General features: G+C 43.1%; 1 protein-coding gene across 4 annotated transcripts in view; it reads right to left on the bottom strand.

Annotated features, from left to right (window-relative positions):
• The window catches only part of GRM5 (glutamate metabotropic receptor 5), a 229,363-nt gene that overhangs the window by 129,325 nt on the left and 85,875 nt on the right, over positions 1-14,163 (bottom strand). For all 4 annotated transcript variants that reach the window (XM_044442027.1, XM_044442023.1, XM_044442025.1 and 1 more), the window contains exon 2: positions 1,099-1,348. In XM_044442027.1, coding sequence (XP_044297962.1) covers positions 1,099-1,348 — 250 coding nt within the window. The remainder of the gene's footprint in view (positions 1-1,098; positions 1,349-14,163) is intronic.

Below are 14,163 nucleotides of genomic sequence, written 5' to 3'. Positions count from 1 at the left end.
ATTTTAAGCCTTATCACGATCACTTTCAGCATTGTGTTCATCTGAGTTTCATTCTTTCGCAAGAAATCTCAGGTCCCCCACCCAGGCATTTCCACATGTGAATCACCTCTGGAGGGGTTTGCATCTGCTTTCAACATTTCTGGAATTATGGACTATCGAATGATATCACTTAGAGGAGGAATGTGGCACTTGGCTGAGTTGGGCAGAAATGGATGGCTCTCCTTTAGCCAGCCCTCTCTGGGCAAATCCTATCTTGGGACAGGGCCCTGCCCTCAGATGTCATTTTGACTCCCACCAAAGAACCATGTGGATTATACAGAACATGGGGCAGGGGAATTGCTTATTTATTTAGAACTTTCCTAGACCATCTCTTACCATGGTCTCAGGACGCTTTAACAATAAGGCAATATAAAATTAAACTCACCATCCTAATAAAATTTCCAAACAGCAATAAAACCCCTATTAAAACAACCAAATCTTAAAACATTGGGAAAATTAATAAGTTTTAGACTGGAGTGGAAAAGAATAAAGTGATGGCGCCAGGTGAACCTCTCTGGGGAGTGAATTCCACAATTGGGGTGCCACCACAGAGAAGGCCCTTCTCTGGTAGTCACCCTCCTACTCTCCTTCAGGGAGCGCCCCCAGAGAAGACCCTCTGCCCTGGATCGTAAGGGGTAGGCAGGCACATATGGAAGGAGATACTCCTTCAGATAACCAGGCCCTAAGCTGTTTTGGCCCGGTCAAGTTGTTTAAACTTGTTTAAACCTCTTAATTAACAAACAAGTTACTCCAGTTGATTAAGCAGCCGATTCTACCACGTGAGACGAAGGCATTTCTCTTTCACTCATACTCAGGAAAGAACGCCTCTTCTCAAATGGCACTGCTTGCAATGACTGATGTGCACAATACCTAAAGCTAAGCCAGCCTGCTTCACAAATCCAAAATGAAAATCTATGCACATTTGATTACACCTCCTGGAATTCATCAGCTAAGATTTGTTTAACTGGATAACAGCTCCAGTTTGAACAGCATCGAATGTGATTTATACTGCACTGTGTTCATATGAGAAAGGCCATAATTATCTGCAGATTTACTCACCTGCCTAGCAGCAAAAATTCTCCGGCCAGCCCCAAGCGTCTCATAGCCATAAGCAGCCCTCGCACAGTCATCCCCTCGCAGAAACATGCCACGACTCGTGCCTTGGGTAAATGGCTCCGTAACTTCTCCAACAGCTTGTCAAAGCTCTGCTCCCCAGCATTGCTGTAGATCTTGTAGGAATGGGCAATGCAGATGCCTTCCTTGGCCGACATGTCTTTGAAGGCTTCCATTCCACTCTCGCCATAGTTTCCTAAGTGCAAACACACAAGCAGGAAGAAATTAGCCACGTGATCTTCACAGAGTGGTTGCATGTAACAGAAACGTGATTCGGACCAAGTGCTACGGATCTTTTGCATTGTCCTAAAAACTGTTCACAAATTGTTCTGCTTCTTTTCTGATGGTGTAGTTTATTTGTACTGCACAATAACAGTGGGATTCTAGTTAGGGATGGGCAAAGACATGATATTCAAGGTTGTCAAAGTTCTTTGGATTCTTCCTCAAAGTTATTTTCATCTCATTTGCATCTCTGCCTGCAAGTGACATGGGTGGGGCTGTGATTGGGAAAAACTACATTTTAAAAAGTGCATTTTTAAAATGCACTTTTAAAAATGCAGATTTTAAATGATGCATGAAAATGCACCTTCCTCCCAAAACTGAAGTGTGAGAATGCCAGTTTCAGAAATATTTGTGCAAATGTGTGTCTTTGGCATTGTGCACTTGCAAAAGTCCCCACTTTTGAATATGAAAGCAAGTCTGACAAATTGAGAAAGTTTGGGAAAGCTTTGACATATGTGCATTTAACATTACCATGACCAGGCAAGACGCATTTTGGGATGCTAATTTTACATGTCAGGGGAGGAGAGCATGGGATAAACGCCTTTTAACACGAAGAAACATGCTCATTGCTTTATCCTTCTCCTTGTGTTTAGGGGTACAATTTATGAACATTGTTAATGCATGCACGCATTTACACACCCTATTGTGAATTTCAAAAAAATAAGTCCATGAAAGTACAAAGAAGGAAAAAGATGACCAGACAGTTGTGAACGTACCAGGTATACAAAGGCTTCAACAAAGGCAGAGCTTTTTATATCTTATAAAACTTTTTATATCCAGTTTTATATCTTTTCAAGAATGGTGACATTATGCCCTCCATTCAAATGTTGAAAGGGTTGCATTATAGGAGGTGAGCTTTTATTTTACCAGTCTTGCAACATTCATCTTTTACCTGTCAAAATATGGGGCATCTATTGACCCTACATTAACTTCCAGGAAGCAGACAAATAATATAAAAGGATGTATGCATCAGTGAATAGTAAAGTGTTCCAATGCAAAATTTATCCATAATATAACCTCGTCCCACAAAGAGGCAACTATATTGCCAAAACATATGATTAGTGGCATTACATCTCTAGCAATGAGCCAATAGAGAAGCCCTTAGTGAGGAGGCATTCTGGCATCCAATAGACATAAAACAAGGCTTTCCAATTAATAATACCTTATCTGTGTTCCACTGAAAGTATGTAAGTGATGATCCACTGCCTACACAGAAAAGTCAATTCCTTATCGCATGCCTGCTACACACCCTGTGTATCATATTTATTCACTGTTAATAAGAATATGGATCCAGCCATCATGGGTTCATATAACTGATCAGTCTCAGTGAGTATTTTTATTTATTTTTCGATTTATATCCTGCCTTTTTCCTACAAAGGGCTCAAGGCAGCTTACATCTCCTCCTCCATCTTATCCTCACAACTACAACCCTGTGAGGTCAGTTGGGCTGAGAGTCTGTGACTGGCCCAAAGTCACCCAGTTGGCTCCATGGCCAAGCGGGGACTCGAACCCAGATCGCCTGAGTCCCAGTCCCATGCTCTTAACCACGACACCACACTGGCTCTCCAGTGGCTCTCCTATTTCCAGGAGCAGAGGAGACTGTGGAGCTGTAAAAGCATGTCTGGCTCCACCATTGCCTCGGGTCAAGATGAGGGTACTAACATATTATCTAGGAAGCCAAGTGGACCCAAGTTAGGAACGTGAGAGAAATTCATTTGGGGGCAGGAAGCCATTGGATTCCCTCTCTTGGCTCCCTGGACTCCAGCCCACTTTGCAGCAGCCCTGAGTCTGCGCTGGTGATGCTAAATGCACGTGCGCCAGCGTTCACCAGGAGCAGAGCCCCACAGGGCTGTTCTTCCACATGCTTTGCCTCCACTGCTAGCAGCAGTGAACTGGGAAGAAGGTCGGTTGCCGGGATGGTCTTGCTGTGCCCACTCACAGTGCCCTCTTCCTTATCCTGCAGCAGCTCCGGAAGAGGAAGGTTGCGAACTGCACCACCAGGGGCGTCCATGAGCATTCATGGACTTCCTCTTGACTTGGCTCACTTTGCAGGACCAGGCCAAGCATGAGAAAATGGGTGTGAGAGGGATGGATTCCTAAAGGGTTCATCCCAACCCTGCCCTGAATGGCATTCATGTTTGTACATGCCAGAATGAGAGAGAGAGAGAGAGAGAGAGAGAGAGAGAGAGAGAGAGAGAGAGAGGTGGACGCACGAGGGAGGCAGGAGAAAAGGCATGTACAATTGGAAGGGTAGACTAATGCAAGCAAGGGCATGTTCATGCAATTTGCTCTCAGAAATTTCCCATGCATGCACTGTATATGTGGATAATTTCATTTCATGTATTACCTTCCTGTACTTCCTAAGAAACAAAGCTCTCTGGGCAGTTCAGAGTAATAAAAGAAAGGCTAGCAATACATCAGTTTCATTAAGTACATTATTACCGTAAGCAACAACTGAAACTGTTTGTTTCATGAATACTAGCATTACAATATTTCAAATCAGTTAAAGAATAGGCAAAATCCATAATTAAAACACAAGATTAATTATCATTTTTCAATCCTGGGTAAGGCAAGGCCAAACACACCAAATAAAATGTGCTAGAAAATACAGACTGTGATATATAAAATGGGGAAGGAGCAGAATAGAACAATGCCAGGTCTGTCCCTAAAGGCACACACAGCTTCACGTCCCCTCGCTGGTTTCATGGTCCCTGACTCCATCCTGATGTCCATGCACTGAAACTGGACGTCGGAAAGGAGTGGCCCATGTCCAGACGACGCTAAAGGATGGAGTAGGTGACCAGTGTGAACTAGTGTGGTGTGTGTGCTCATGGATGTGGGTGGGAGGGGGACTGGATACAGAACAACAATGGCAAATAATGTCGTTATTTGTTTTTCGGTGCCAGGTGAAGACCTTTTTATTTAAACGTCATTTTAATTGTTAACAATATTTACCTATTTATCTGGCCAGGGCGACTTCTTTTCTTTTCTTTTATAACTTTTCTAACTTCTTTTATATTGTTTATATTTGTTATTCATTTTATATTATTAATTTTAATTTTATATTGTTATTTTTGTATTGTATTGTATTGTGTTGTAAGCCGCCCCGAGGCTTTGGCAAGGGGTGGCATAGAAATGTTCTAATAATAATAATAATAATAATAATAATAATAATAATAATAATAAATAATGCATCCATTTGTAAAGTTTATATGCCTTCATTTGTGTGTGCATCACTTCCCTAGCATGAGGACCAACATGGAAGACTGGTTTTGTATGTCCTTTTATCATCAAACTTGCATAGCTAGTGCAGCTTGTCACAACAGGTCAGAGAAGGAGATAAATGGGTGGAATTCATACTTGCCAGTGGTCAGTTCGGGCACCCCAGTACACCGGCTGAGAGGCAGTATCCCAGTGCATAATTAATTTAAGCACTAGGTGGCACTGGTTTTGGCGGCATCCTGACTGAGTCATGCACTTCCACTCGCTGTTCTGTTCTGGTGCACAAGAGCCATTAAAATCCTCCCTGACTGGCATGACCTCTAAGCTTTCCAAGATATTCAGCATCACAGTTCAAAGCAGCAAAGATGAGAATACGGTGTGAACAATTATTCACATGGAGGCACTGAATGGTGCAGCTGTTCTCCAGACTCCCAGGCCAACCTCATCTTCTGGGTACCGGATAAAATGCAGCTGCTACCTTGGAAGTGTGAAACGGTTTGAAGCACTATCAGTTCTGTACGCTGCACAGTAAGCAATGCTGCCTCACAGAAGATGCTTCAAAAATCATGAGGCCTCTTGCTGAGGTGTTATGATTTTCAGGTTTTGAGTGAGGAAAGACTATATCTTTGGAAACTGTATAGCTAACCAAACTGTCTTAAACAAGTAGATCAGTTCTTCCCATTGTGAATACTTCTGGATTATATGTGCTTGAGGGGACATGGAAGAAAATGCAACCTGGCTTTGCTATCAAGAGGGTTCCACCCAAAAAGAACTTGACATGAATAAGCATTGGCTAATTAAATTTTCATCTGAATTATCCTGGTGATGAGGGAGAATTTTTGAGTGAACATGCATATTTAATGGCACTTATATAGCAGGAAGTAATGACAATGTTTCATTACAGTGAAAAAATGTACATGTTTGTTGTTTTTCTGTTATCACTTCCCCATTCACAGAGAGCTCTATCATCAGAACTGTTTAGAACAGACTAGGAAGTCTCAAGAGAGACTAATGAATACATCAGTACCCAGGGGCTACACATGATAAAAAGGGTACCCAGGTGGGATCTCAGTTAGGGATGAGGGAGGAATCTATTTCGGTGGGAATCCACCAGATTCTTTAGGCCTAGCTCCCCAGATTCTGGCCCACTTTCTTTCATCCATGATTCTAACTTCCTGATATCCACACTGAACATTCACATGAATGTAAGTGGCATCCTTTTTATATTCATGTGCCTTGCAGCCTTTGATGGTGCTGTGGAAGAAGGTTGCGGGTTGCATTTGTACTGCGGACTTCCTCTTGGCACAGCTCCCTTCCTAAGCGAGGGCTCAGCATGAGAAGAGGGCAGCAGGATGGAAGAGGAAAGCATTCCAGACAGTCCAGGATTTAAGCAACTGGAGACCTGGGCTAGGAGATCTTGGGAGGCCCAAACTTAAAAGCATCGTATCACGAGAAACAAAGTCTTGTTCTCTTCTTTAGCTGCTCAATAAAATTAGAACATTGCTGAAATTTTAGCATTGCTAAAAGGATTGTTTATAAATTTATAGCCTTTATTAAGTTTACAAAAGTATGGAATTAATGAAGAATTCACATAGAACATTCACGGGGGAATCATAGCTATGTTATAATGTTACCCTATATACAGAGTCAGAACAGTTTCTTTCAAGCTTTTTTGGAGTCAAATTTATCCATTATATATCTAAAAGCAGTAAGTTGCAGTTTCTCATTTTCCATACAGAGAATGCTTACATCAGACAAACCCTCCTGGGACCTTGTTGATTGCAGATAATTCTTTATCCTTTTTAGTCTTGAAAATGATCTTTTGCCTAGGTATGCCCCTGATTTTTATTCTTACAAAAGAAATAAGATTAATGCTAATTTTAAAAAAATGGCAGGAGGCCAAGACTGGCCTAGATTATGAGGCCCTGGGCTGCATTCCTCTTAGTCCACAGGAAAATCCAGCACTGATTCCAGGGAGGAGCATCACAACCCTGTTCTTAGCCACTCTTAGGCTACGGAGTAAAGCTGGATTCGGTCAGAACCCTGCCTAGGACCAGGCTTCCTGAGGTTTCCGCACATGCCCTGGGAAGTCTTTCCTCTCCTGGTCCCTCAGCTGCACCTCAGAGCCAGTGCTGAGGAACAGTGCGAAGTCCTACCAGAGAGGATGCGACCTACACTGGGGATGGCACAGTTGGAAAACCACTGAGAGCTGGATCCACTGCCTTTCCTGCCACCAACACCAAATACTAGTGAAGCCTTCCATGGCTGAAGCCTGCGGGACTTTGGCCAGGACCCGCCAATTTAGCATGCTGGAGTAACTGGCTACCTCAGGCAAACATTCTGTTCTGCAATTTACATGCAAGTAGACCTATAATCTAGATCTTCCAGGGCATTGTCAAAAATGCCTGCCTCTGACAGAGAGTGAGAGAGAAGAAGAGATAAGACACTGACTCTAGGATGGATGAAAGAAGGGAAGGATATGAATGTCCCTCCCCATTTTCACTTCTGCCTTGCTCCAACCAGCAATTGCCCATCAGGGGAATGCAGATCTAAGCCAAGAAGATTCCTCACATATTGTTCTATATGGTTGATTTTCATTTAAGTAACATGCCTGCTGGGTAGGCACGTCCCAGGCTTCTGCAAAGGATTCAAATGAGTTTAAATTTCTCAGAACACTGCCTGTGGATTCCACAGCAGATTGGCTTTTTCTGGGTGGCATAGGGGGCGAGGATTTGCATTGGGATATTCACTGATTAACATTAAGTAATGTGCATTCATGAATTTGTACAAATGCATGTTTCAGCTAATGTGGTGGGATGTATTAGCATGAATGTGAATTAGCAAAAGGAGTATGAAATTCTGGCTAAAAAAAATGAGTTCCATCAAGCAGTGTATGATGGAATGCCAAGACTTCTGACAGTCTGTGAAGAACAGATGCCGCAAATTTAGCAAAATCCATATGTTGGTGTGCTTGCTCTGAGGAAAGGTAAGGGTATAAATCACTGGGAAAAATAAGCAAACAAATAATGCAGTTGTCTGGATCCCATAGCGCCATTGTTCAATTAATGCCCAACAACACTGCAGGGTAGAGGATTATCCGGCAAAAGAACAGCAACAACTGAACCAAGGAACCAGGAGGAAATGTGATTCACCAGGAAAGCTTTTCTGCTGAATTTTGCAAGGTCTAAAGATGGAAAAAAACTAGCAATGACATTTGGGCATTTAGTGTGTTTGAACATTTGGGACATGCCTCCTGTTTCAACTAAGTACAACCAGCATTTATTTATTTGATTTCTATCCCTCCTTTCCTTTTTTATAGAACGCAAAGCAGCTTACACCATTCTCTTCCTGCTGCTCTCAATCTTATCCCCACAACAACCCTGTGAAGTAGGTTGGGCTGAGAGTCTGTGGCTGGCCCCAGGTCATCCTGTAGGCTGCATGGCTGAGTGGGGACTAGAACCCAGATCATCTGAGTCCCAGTCCCATGCCCTTAACCACTACACAACACTAACTTTTCACCTGCCACAGAAGAGAACTTAGGACCTCAGTGGTATGGAATGGGCTTCCATGGGAGGTGTTTGAAGCCCCATCAGTGGGGGTGTTCAAGGATAGGCTATACATGCACATTGTAGGCATAGGTCAGACTAGATGGCCCAGGAGACCCCTTCTGACTCACTCTGTTTCTATGTTTCTATATCTATCAATATGAGAAAGCGATTACAAACGAATATCTACATATGTCTGCCTGCCTGTGAACACTGCCCTAGAATCTAAACTGGATAAAGGAGAAACATTTTAAATAAGTAAATAATAAATTCAATGGTAATAAATCATTCTCCCAGTATTCAAAGGACTGAAAAACCTGAAACCATGGTCAATTCTGCAATTTCTTTAGGCTTCCTTATTTTTTCCCACTGGCTTTAACCCATCTTAAAACAGGTCCTATCTATTTGGTGTTTACTCTGAAACAAAACCTCCAAGAGTTTCTTCTTCCAAAGAGTAATGACGGCTTCCATTTCTGCCAGATTACAGGATGATGGCTGAACAATAAAGACCAAGTCTCCAGTGGAATGAAATACCAAGCCTGTATCTCATCTGCTGAAGTGACCTGAATTGTTTCCATATTTCACTTTTGTGTACTTGTGATCTATAAACTCAAATTGCTGTCAGACATCTGACTGGTTTTAAAATCAATGCTATGTATGTGGAGAGGAAAAACAAGCCATTAGAAGTAGTCAAAGCCATAACACAGAGACAAAAATGGAGGAAAAGATGGACTGCAATTTCATGGAGTGGGAGAGTACCACAGGGAGACAGGAGAAGGGTCAAAATAAGTTGAACAGGTACATTCCATCACTTATTTGGCCAACAATAATCCTGTCTGTCCAGGAGAGACTTCCTCCTGCTTCACTAAAATTCATTTGTCCAGAGGGAGCAGAGAAAAGACACTGCTGATTCCAAGACAGACATTCCAAGCCAAGCTTGCTTAGGCTGCAGTCCAAGAACCCCAACTTTCCAAAGTGCCAGGGAGGGGAGGGAAGGGAGGAGACTAGGCTTCTGAAGGACACTGGCATATGGAGATGGTCCCGGCCTTGTCTGTGCCTCCTTCCCCAGCATGCACCTTTTCCAACTCTGGGGGAGGGGGGAATTGCCCCTCTCAGAACAATTCTTTCCACACACTGGCTATGAGGTGGCAGGTCAGGGGCTCAGCCTGCAGAATCCCAGAGCCAAGGTTGCTAGACCTCCATGCTGGGACTTGGAGAATCCTGTGGCACCCCAGACAACTTCAGGCGGCCATAGGATTGTTCCCACACTCACGTTGGCCTGGGATAGCCTCCTGTTTTGCACGATCAGGATAAGAATTGGCCAATAGGGTCTTATAAGCAGTGTGACTAGTATTTTGCATTTGCTACATTAGCTCGAATTTTGCTTCGGTAACTATGAATGATTGCAACCGGAATGAATTGTTGTTGTTACTGTTATTAGGTGCCATCAGGTCATCTCTGATTTATGGCAAGGCTATGGATGAAAGCTCTCCAAAATGTCCTGTACATCAGTGTTTTTCAACCGCCGGTCCATGGACTGGCACCAGTCCGCCAGCATTTCCTGCCGATCTGTGAAAGAGCAGCTGCTGAGTGCCCTCACGACAGCAGCATCTTGCTCCCCAGGACCAGTGCAGGGCTAGCTGTGCTCTCGCTGCTAATTCCCCACTCTTCCTGCACCAAGGAGGCTGCAGAGGGGAGAGGCGGCTCAATGGGAACCAGCTGGGAGCTGCGCCAGTTCTACCCTCTGAGTCGACGGGGCCTTTTCCTTTCTCTGCTGTGCTTTCTCCTGGGAAGGCAACTGCTGAAGCGGGATTGTGCTGAGAGTGTTTCCTCTGCCAGTATGGGGGTCTGAGTGGGTGGGGTTCATTGTATTTCTGTATTTAACTTTATGAATATTACTGTATTAGGTAAAGTGGTTTGATTTTGTATTGCTCCAGTGTTAATACTGTATTTGAATTTGTATTTGCTATGAGCATAGTATTGCATTTATACAAATTTTGCATTTTGCTATTGTAAATTTTTGGTCAAGTATTCTTGAAAAGAAGCAACAGCAGATTTCACAGTAGCCTTATCTGAGTTACATATTGGTCTCTAAAAACTTCAGTTGTATTCAATTGCATTTAATTTCAATATTTTATTCTTTTATTAGCATTTTACTGCCCATTATTTTAGAGAATTTTCATTTTTGGTACTATATTTAAAAACTAAGTCACAAAATACTATATTATGTATATTATGCTTTTTATTTTTGCCTCAGTGGTCCCTGAAATAATTTTCTTATTTTTGCCAGTCCTCAACTGTGAAAAGGTTGAAAACACTGTTGTACATGACAACCGTACTCAGTTCTTCTAAGTTCGAGACTGTGCCTTCCTTTATGGAATGACTCCCATCTCATATTTGGTCTTCCTTATTCTTTTGCCTTGGACTTATTTATTTATTTAGAGCATTTGTATGCCTTGGGATGGCTTACATAACTAAAACATAATACAGATAAAATACAGATCCACCCTGGCTGCATATTAAAACCTATAAACTGATATTAAAAGTTATTAAAATATCCTTGAAATAAAAAGGTCTTAGCCTGGCGCCAAAAAACAAATAACGACAGCGCCAGGCGGACCTCTCTGGGGAGCGCATTCCGTAGGCGGGGCACCACTGCAGAGAAAGCCCTCCTCCGGGTACTTTCCCTAGCATAAGTATTTACAAGTATTTAATAAATGTTGGAAGAGGTACAGCATCAGAGTAACTTTTTATATGGTTTGTGGTCATGCCTCAAAGGAATCATGTATGTCGTAAGGACCCTTAGCCATGCAATGCCCACAATAATCACCTTAATTCACTTGTTATTCTATTGGGTTACTTAGAGAAAGAGACCATTCCAAAGCAAATTAATCATATTCTTGTTATCATCAGCCAAATTTCAATGGAGCACCATGACAGAAATGGGCTTTGATCAAGTATGAGTGGAGAGGCTGGCCAAAGTCAAGGAGGAATTGCTTATATAGGGCAACATATCTATGCAAATAGAAATGCTCCGCATCCTCATTTCAAGGATAATTTCTTGGGGACATGTTTCTGGCATACATTGACTGTAAAAAGGCCTGCTAAATTCAGGCTCTCTGCCTTCCCTCTATCTGGAGTTATACTTTCATTAAGTTTGAGGTCTGCTAATTCTGGAAAGAGAACATATGTGAAAACGAGTGGCTCTGTTTCAAGTGAGTGCTTGATTTAATGTGGGTTCATGAAACATCAGTTGATGCACCAGTCTTTTACAACTGAAAAAATGCAAATGAGTGTAGTAGGAGTGTCCATCGGATTTTGCTAAATCCTGAGATGAATTGGGTTGACTTCATCTGAATCAAAGCAGGGTTTGAAGGACACTGAATCCGAATCTGAACCCTCCTGAAGAGAAAAGGCCTAATGGGATGCAAACAACGTTTCTACAACAATCAATGCATTTCACCCCACCTGCCAATGCCTCATTTCAATTGTCAGCAAAGATGCTGAGATTAATTCTAGGTCTGGATTTTAGGATTGGTGCAGTCCCCATCCTGCCCTTTAAATCATCAACACCATCCTAATTGTGTATTCTGTATGACAATTAGATCCACTAGGGGAGCAAATGTACAGGATTTATTTATTTATTTGGAAATTTGTGTATGCCGTCCCATTTGCATAAGCCTCGGGACGGCTTCCAACATATAAATAAATATCTATACAAATACATACATATAAAATCTGGAAACATCCTGGCACAATAATTTAAAGCCAATAGGATTCTCACCTAGATGGTCACTACATATTTAAACACTTTTAAAACAGATACAGACCTGTTCAGCTATTCACAGCAAGGAATGCTGATGCCAAATTGAATAATGCTGGTGAGTCGTTTTGCAGATTAGCTACTTGGTGGTGAAAATGCAATTATTTACAGCTCTTTTCATTATTCAAAACTGCTCAGTGCTGTGTTTTCCAAAGGCGCCGTGCAGCCTCTTCTCTTAATTGTTTGGGGAAAATGCAAGTCACATTTTCTTTTTTAATGGGGCAGCTTCTGAGCCAAGCTGGATCTGATTACCCTCCTGATCCGAAGGGTATTAGAGCAGACAGCACTGTGTGGTCTGGGTGGAACTGCCACACATCCAAAGTGACAACTGGATGTGTCGGGACGCGAATGTGTCAAACACTCTGCAGCAAGATGAGTCGAGTGGTTTCTGAAAAGGCAGTCCTACTGGGGGTTCAGGATAGATGCAGCACTTCTGGGAAACAATCCTTGGAGGGTATCCTTTTCCCACTCTGTTCTGCAGAGATGTGTGCACATCGTTCTTTCTGAAGCAGGCATATCTCACAGGCACTGCATGTTAAGTTAGGACTTATTGGATCTGCCACTTGCATGGCCAGGCACTTGATGACTCAGAGAAGCAAAGGACAGTCTGGAGAAAGTCCCAATAGAGCCCTAATACATTCTGCAAAGATATATAGTGTGTGGACTTATATCTTCCACTCTTCCTAAGATGCCAAGCCAGGAAGCTTCACAGGCAACACATGATTGCAATACCTAAGGAGGTACAGAAACTGCCAGTTCTCTTTGCCCCAGTAGTTTCCCCCCCACTGTACTTCTGCATCAGTATTGCATCTTTGGAACATGTGTCTGTAGCAGTCACCAAGCGGAACAGAATGGAAAAGTGGCCATGCATCCTCTGTGTGTTAATATCTGGCATTGTGCTTCACGTTCTCCATTCAATAGCAGTGACAGCGGTGCAGTTATGAGCCACTGTTGCATGTTGCAATGCACAATGGATGTAATTGTTCCTCATGTTCCCCACTGAAAAGCAGACACCGCTGTTGCAAAGCAGCTCAGAGCAGATCCAAACTGTCATGTTTGGCATGTTTATTCTGTGCAAGCACTGTTGCATGCCCGATCCAGATATGCGCCAGGAGTCTCAATTGTGTATCACATCCTCCACCAGCGAAGGCGCTCAGGTCACCCAGTCACAGTGTTCCCTTTGGTGGGAAGACATGCAATGTGCTTCTATTTTAATTATAATAATATGGTTAGAGATTTAAACAGATCCTGCAACCTCAGCTTCCTGCAGCCAGTCATGCTGGAATTTTCAGGAAGCTCTTCTGCTTAATGCAGGATAGTTCCCTTAACTACGTCTTGTCTTGGCAGATCCAAAAATAACTCACAAACAGGTCAGCTATTTGAGACACTTATCAGCAATGGCGTGCATGGTTCTCGCCCGCATGTGTAGCAACATCTCTCCATGTTGTTAATCTACAGCCCCTGGAAAGTATCTCTGAAAAATATCCTGTCCTCCCATCTTTTATGTGGAGGTGGCCTTTGCTCCACCTCTGATCTGAAGCAGGGCTGGGGACACATGAGGAGGAGACTGAGTCAACACAGAGGTGTCCTCCTTCAAGCCAGGAAATGTCGACTGGGGCTCTTTGGCACTTCTCTGCAACTTCCTCCTCCAGCTTGTGTTGCATCCCACCCACCTGTCCTTAGGACCCTCAACTAACTACTTTTTATAGGGCAGGATACATCCTGGACTGACTCTTGGGTGTACCTTTTCAGGCTTTCTCCAAACCTTACCTGTTCAGGTGGATTATTGAATTGGCTACGTAATTTGTCTGTGCTTTATTCCTGGTCACAACTAGCGTGGAGTGTAGGCATTGAGCAATCTGAAAGTAGATGGCTCCCCCACATAAAGACTTTGAGGCACCTGGAGGCTGAAGGGATGGGTCCTAACTGAACTCTCCTTGCTGACTGGTTTGAGGAGAGGAGGGTACAGAAACCCCCTTGGTCTTGGAGGCTCCAGTCCATGAATCATTGGCCAAACAAAGCAAAGTCTCTTGGCCAGTGATAGCCCTTAGGGAGCTGGCTATGAAAGGCTGAATGGCAACTGGTTGGAAATGGGGTGGCCGTGTGTCCCCTTTTACAGAGGGAAGTCCTATATTCATT

Source organism: Varanus komodoensis, unplaced genomic scaffold, assembly GCF_004798865.1.
Source record: "Varanus komodoensis strain SLA01 unplaced genomic scaffold, ASM479886v1 scaffold4, whole genome shotgun sequence".
Taxonomy (NCBI): Eukaryota; Metazoa; Chordata; class Lepidosauria; order Squamata; family Varanidae; genus Varanus; species Varanus komodoensis.
The sequence above is the reverse complement of the archived record's forward strand: the minus strand, read 5'-3'. Positions and strand labels throughout refer to the sequence as shown.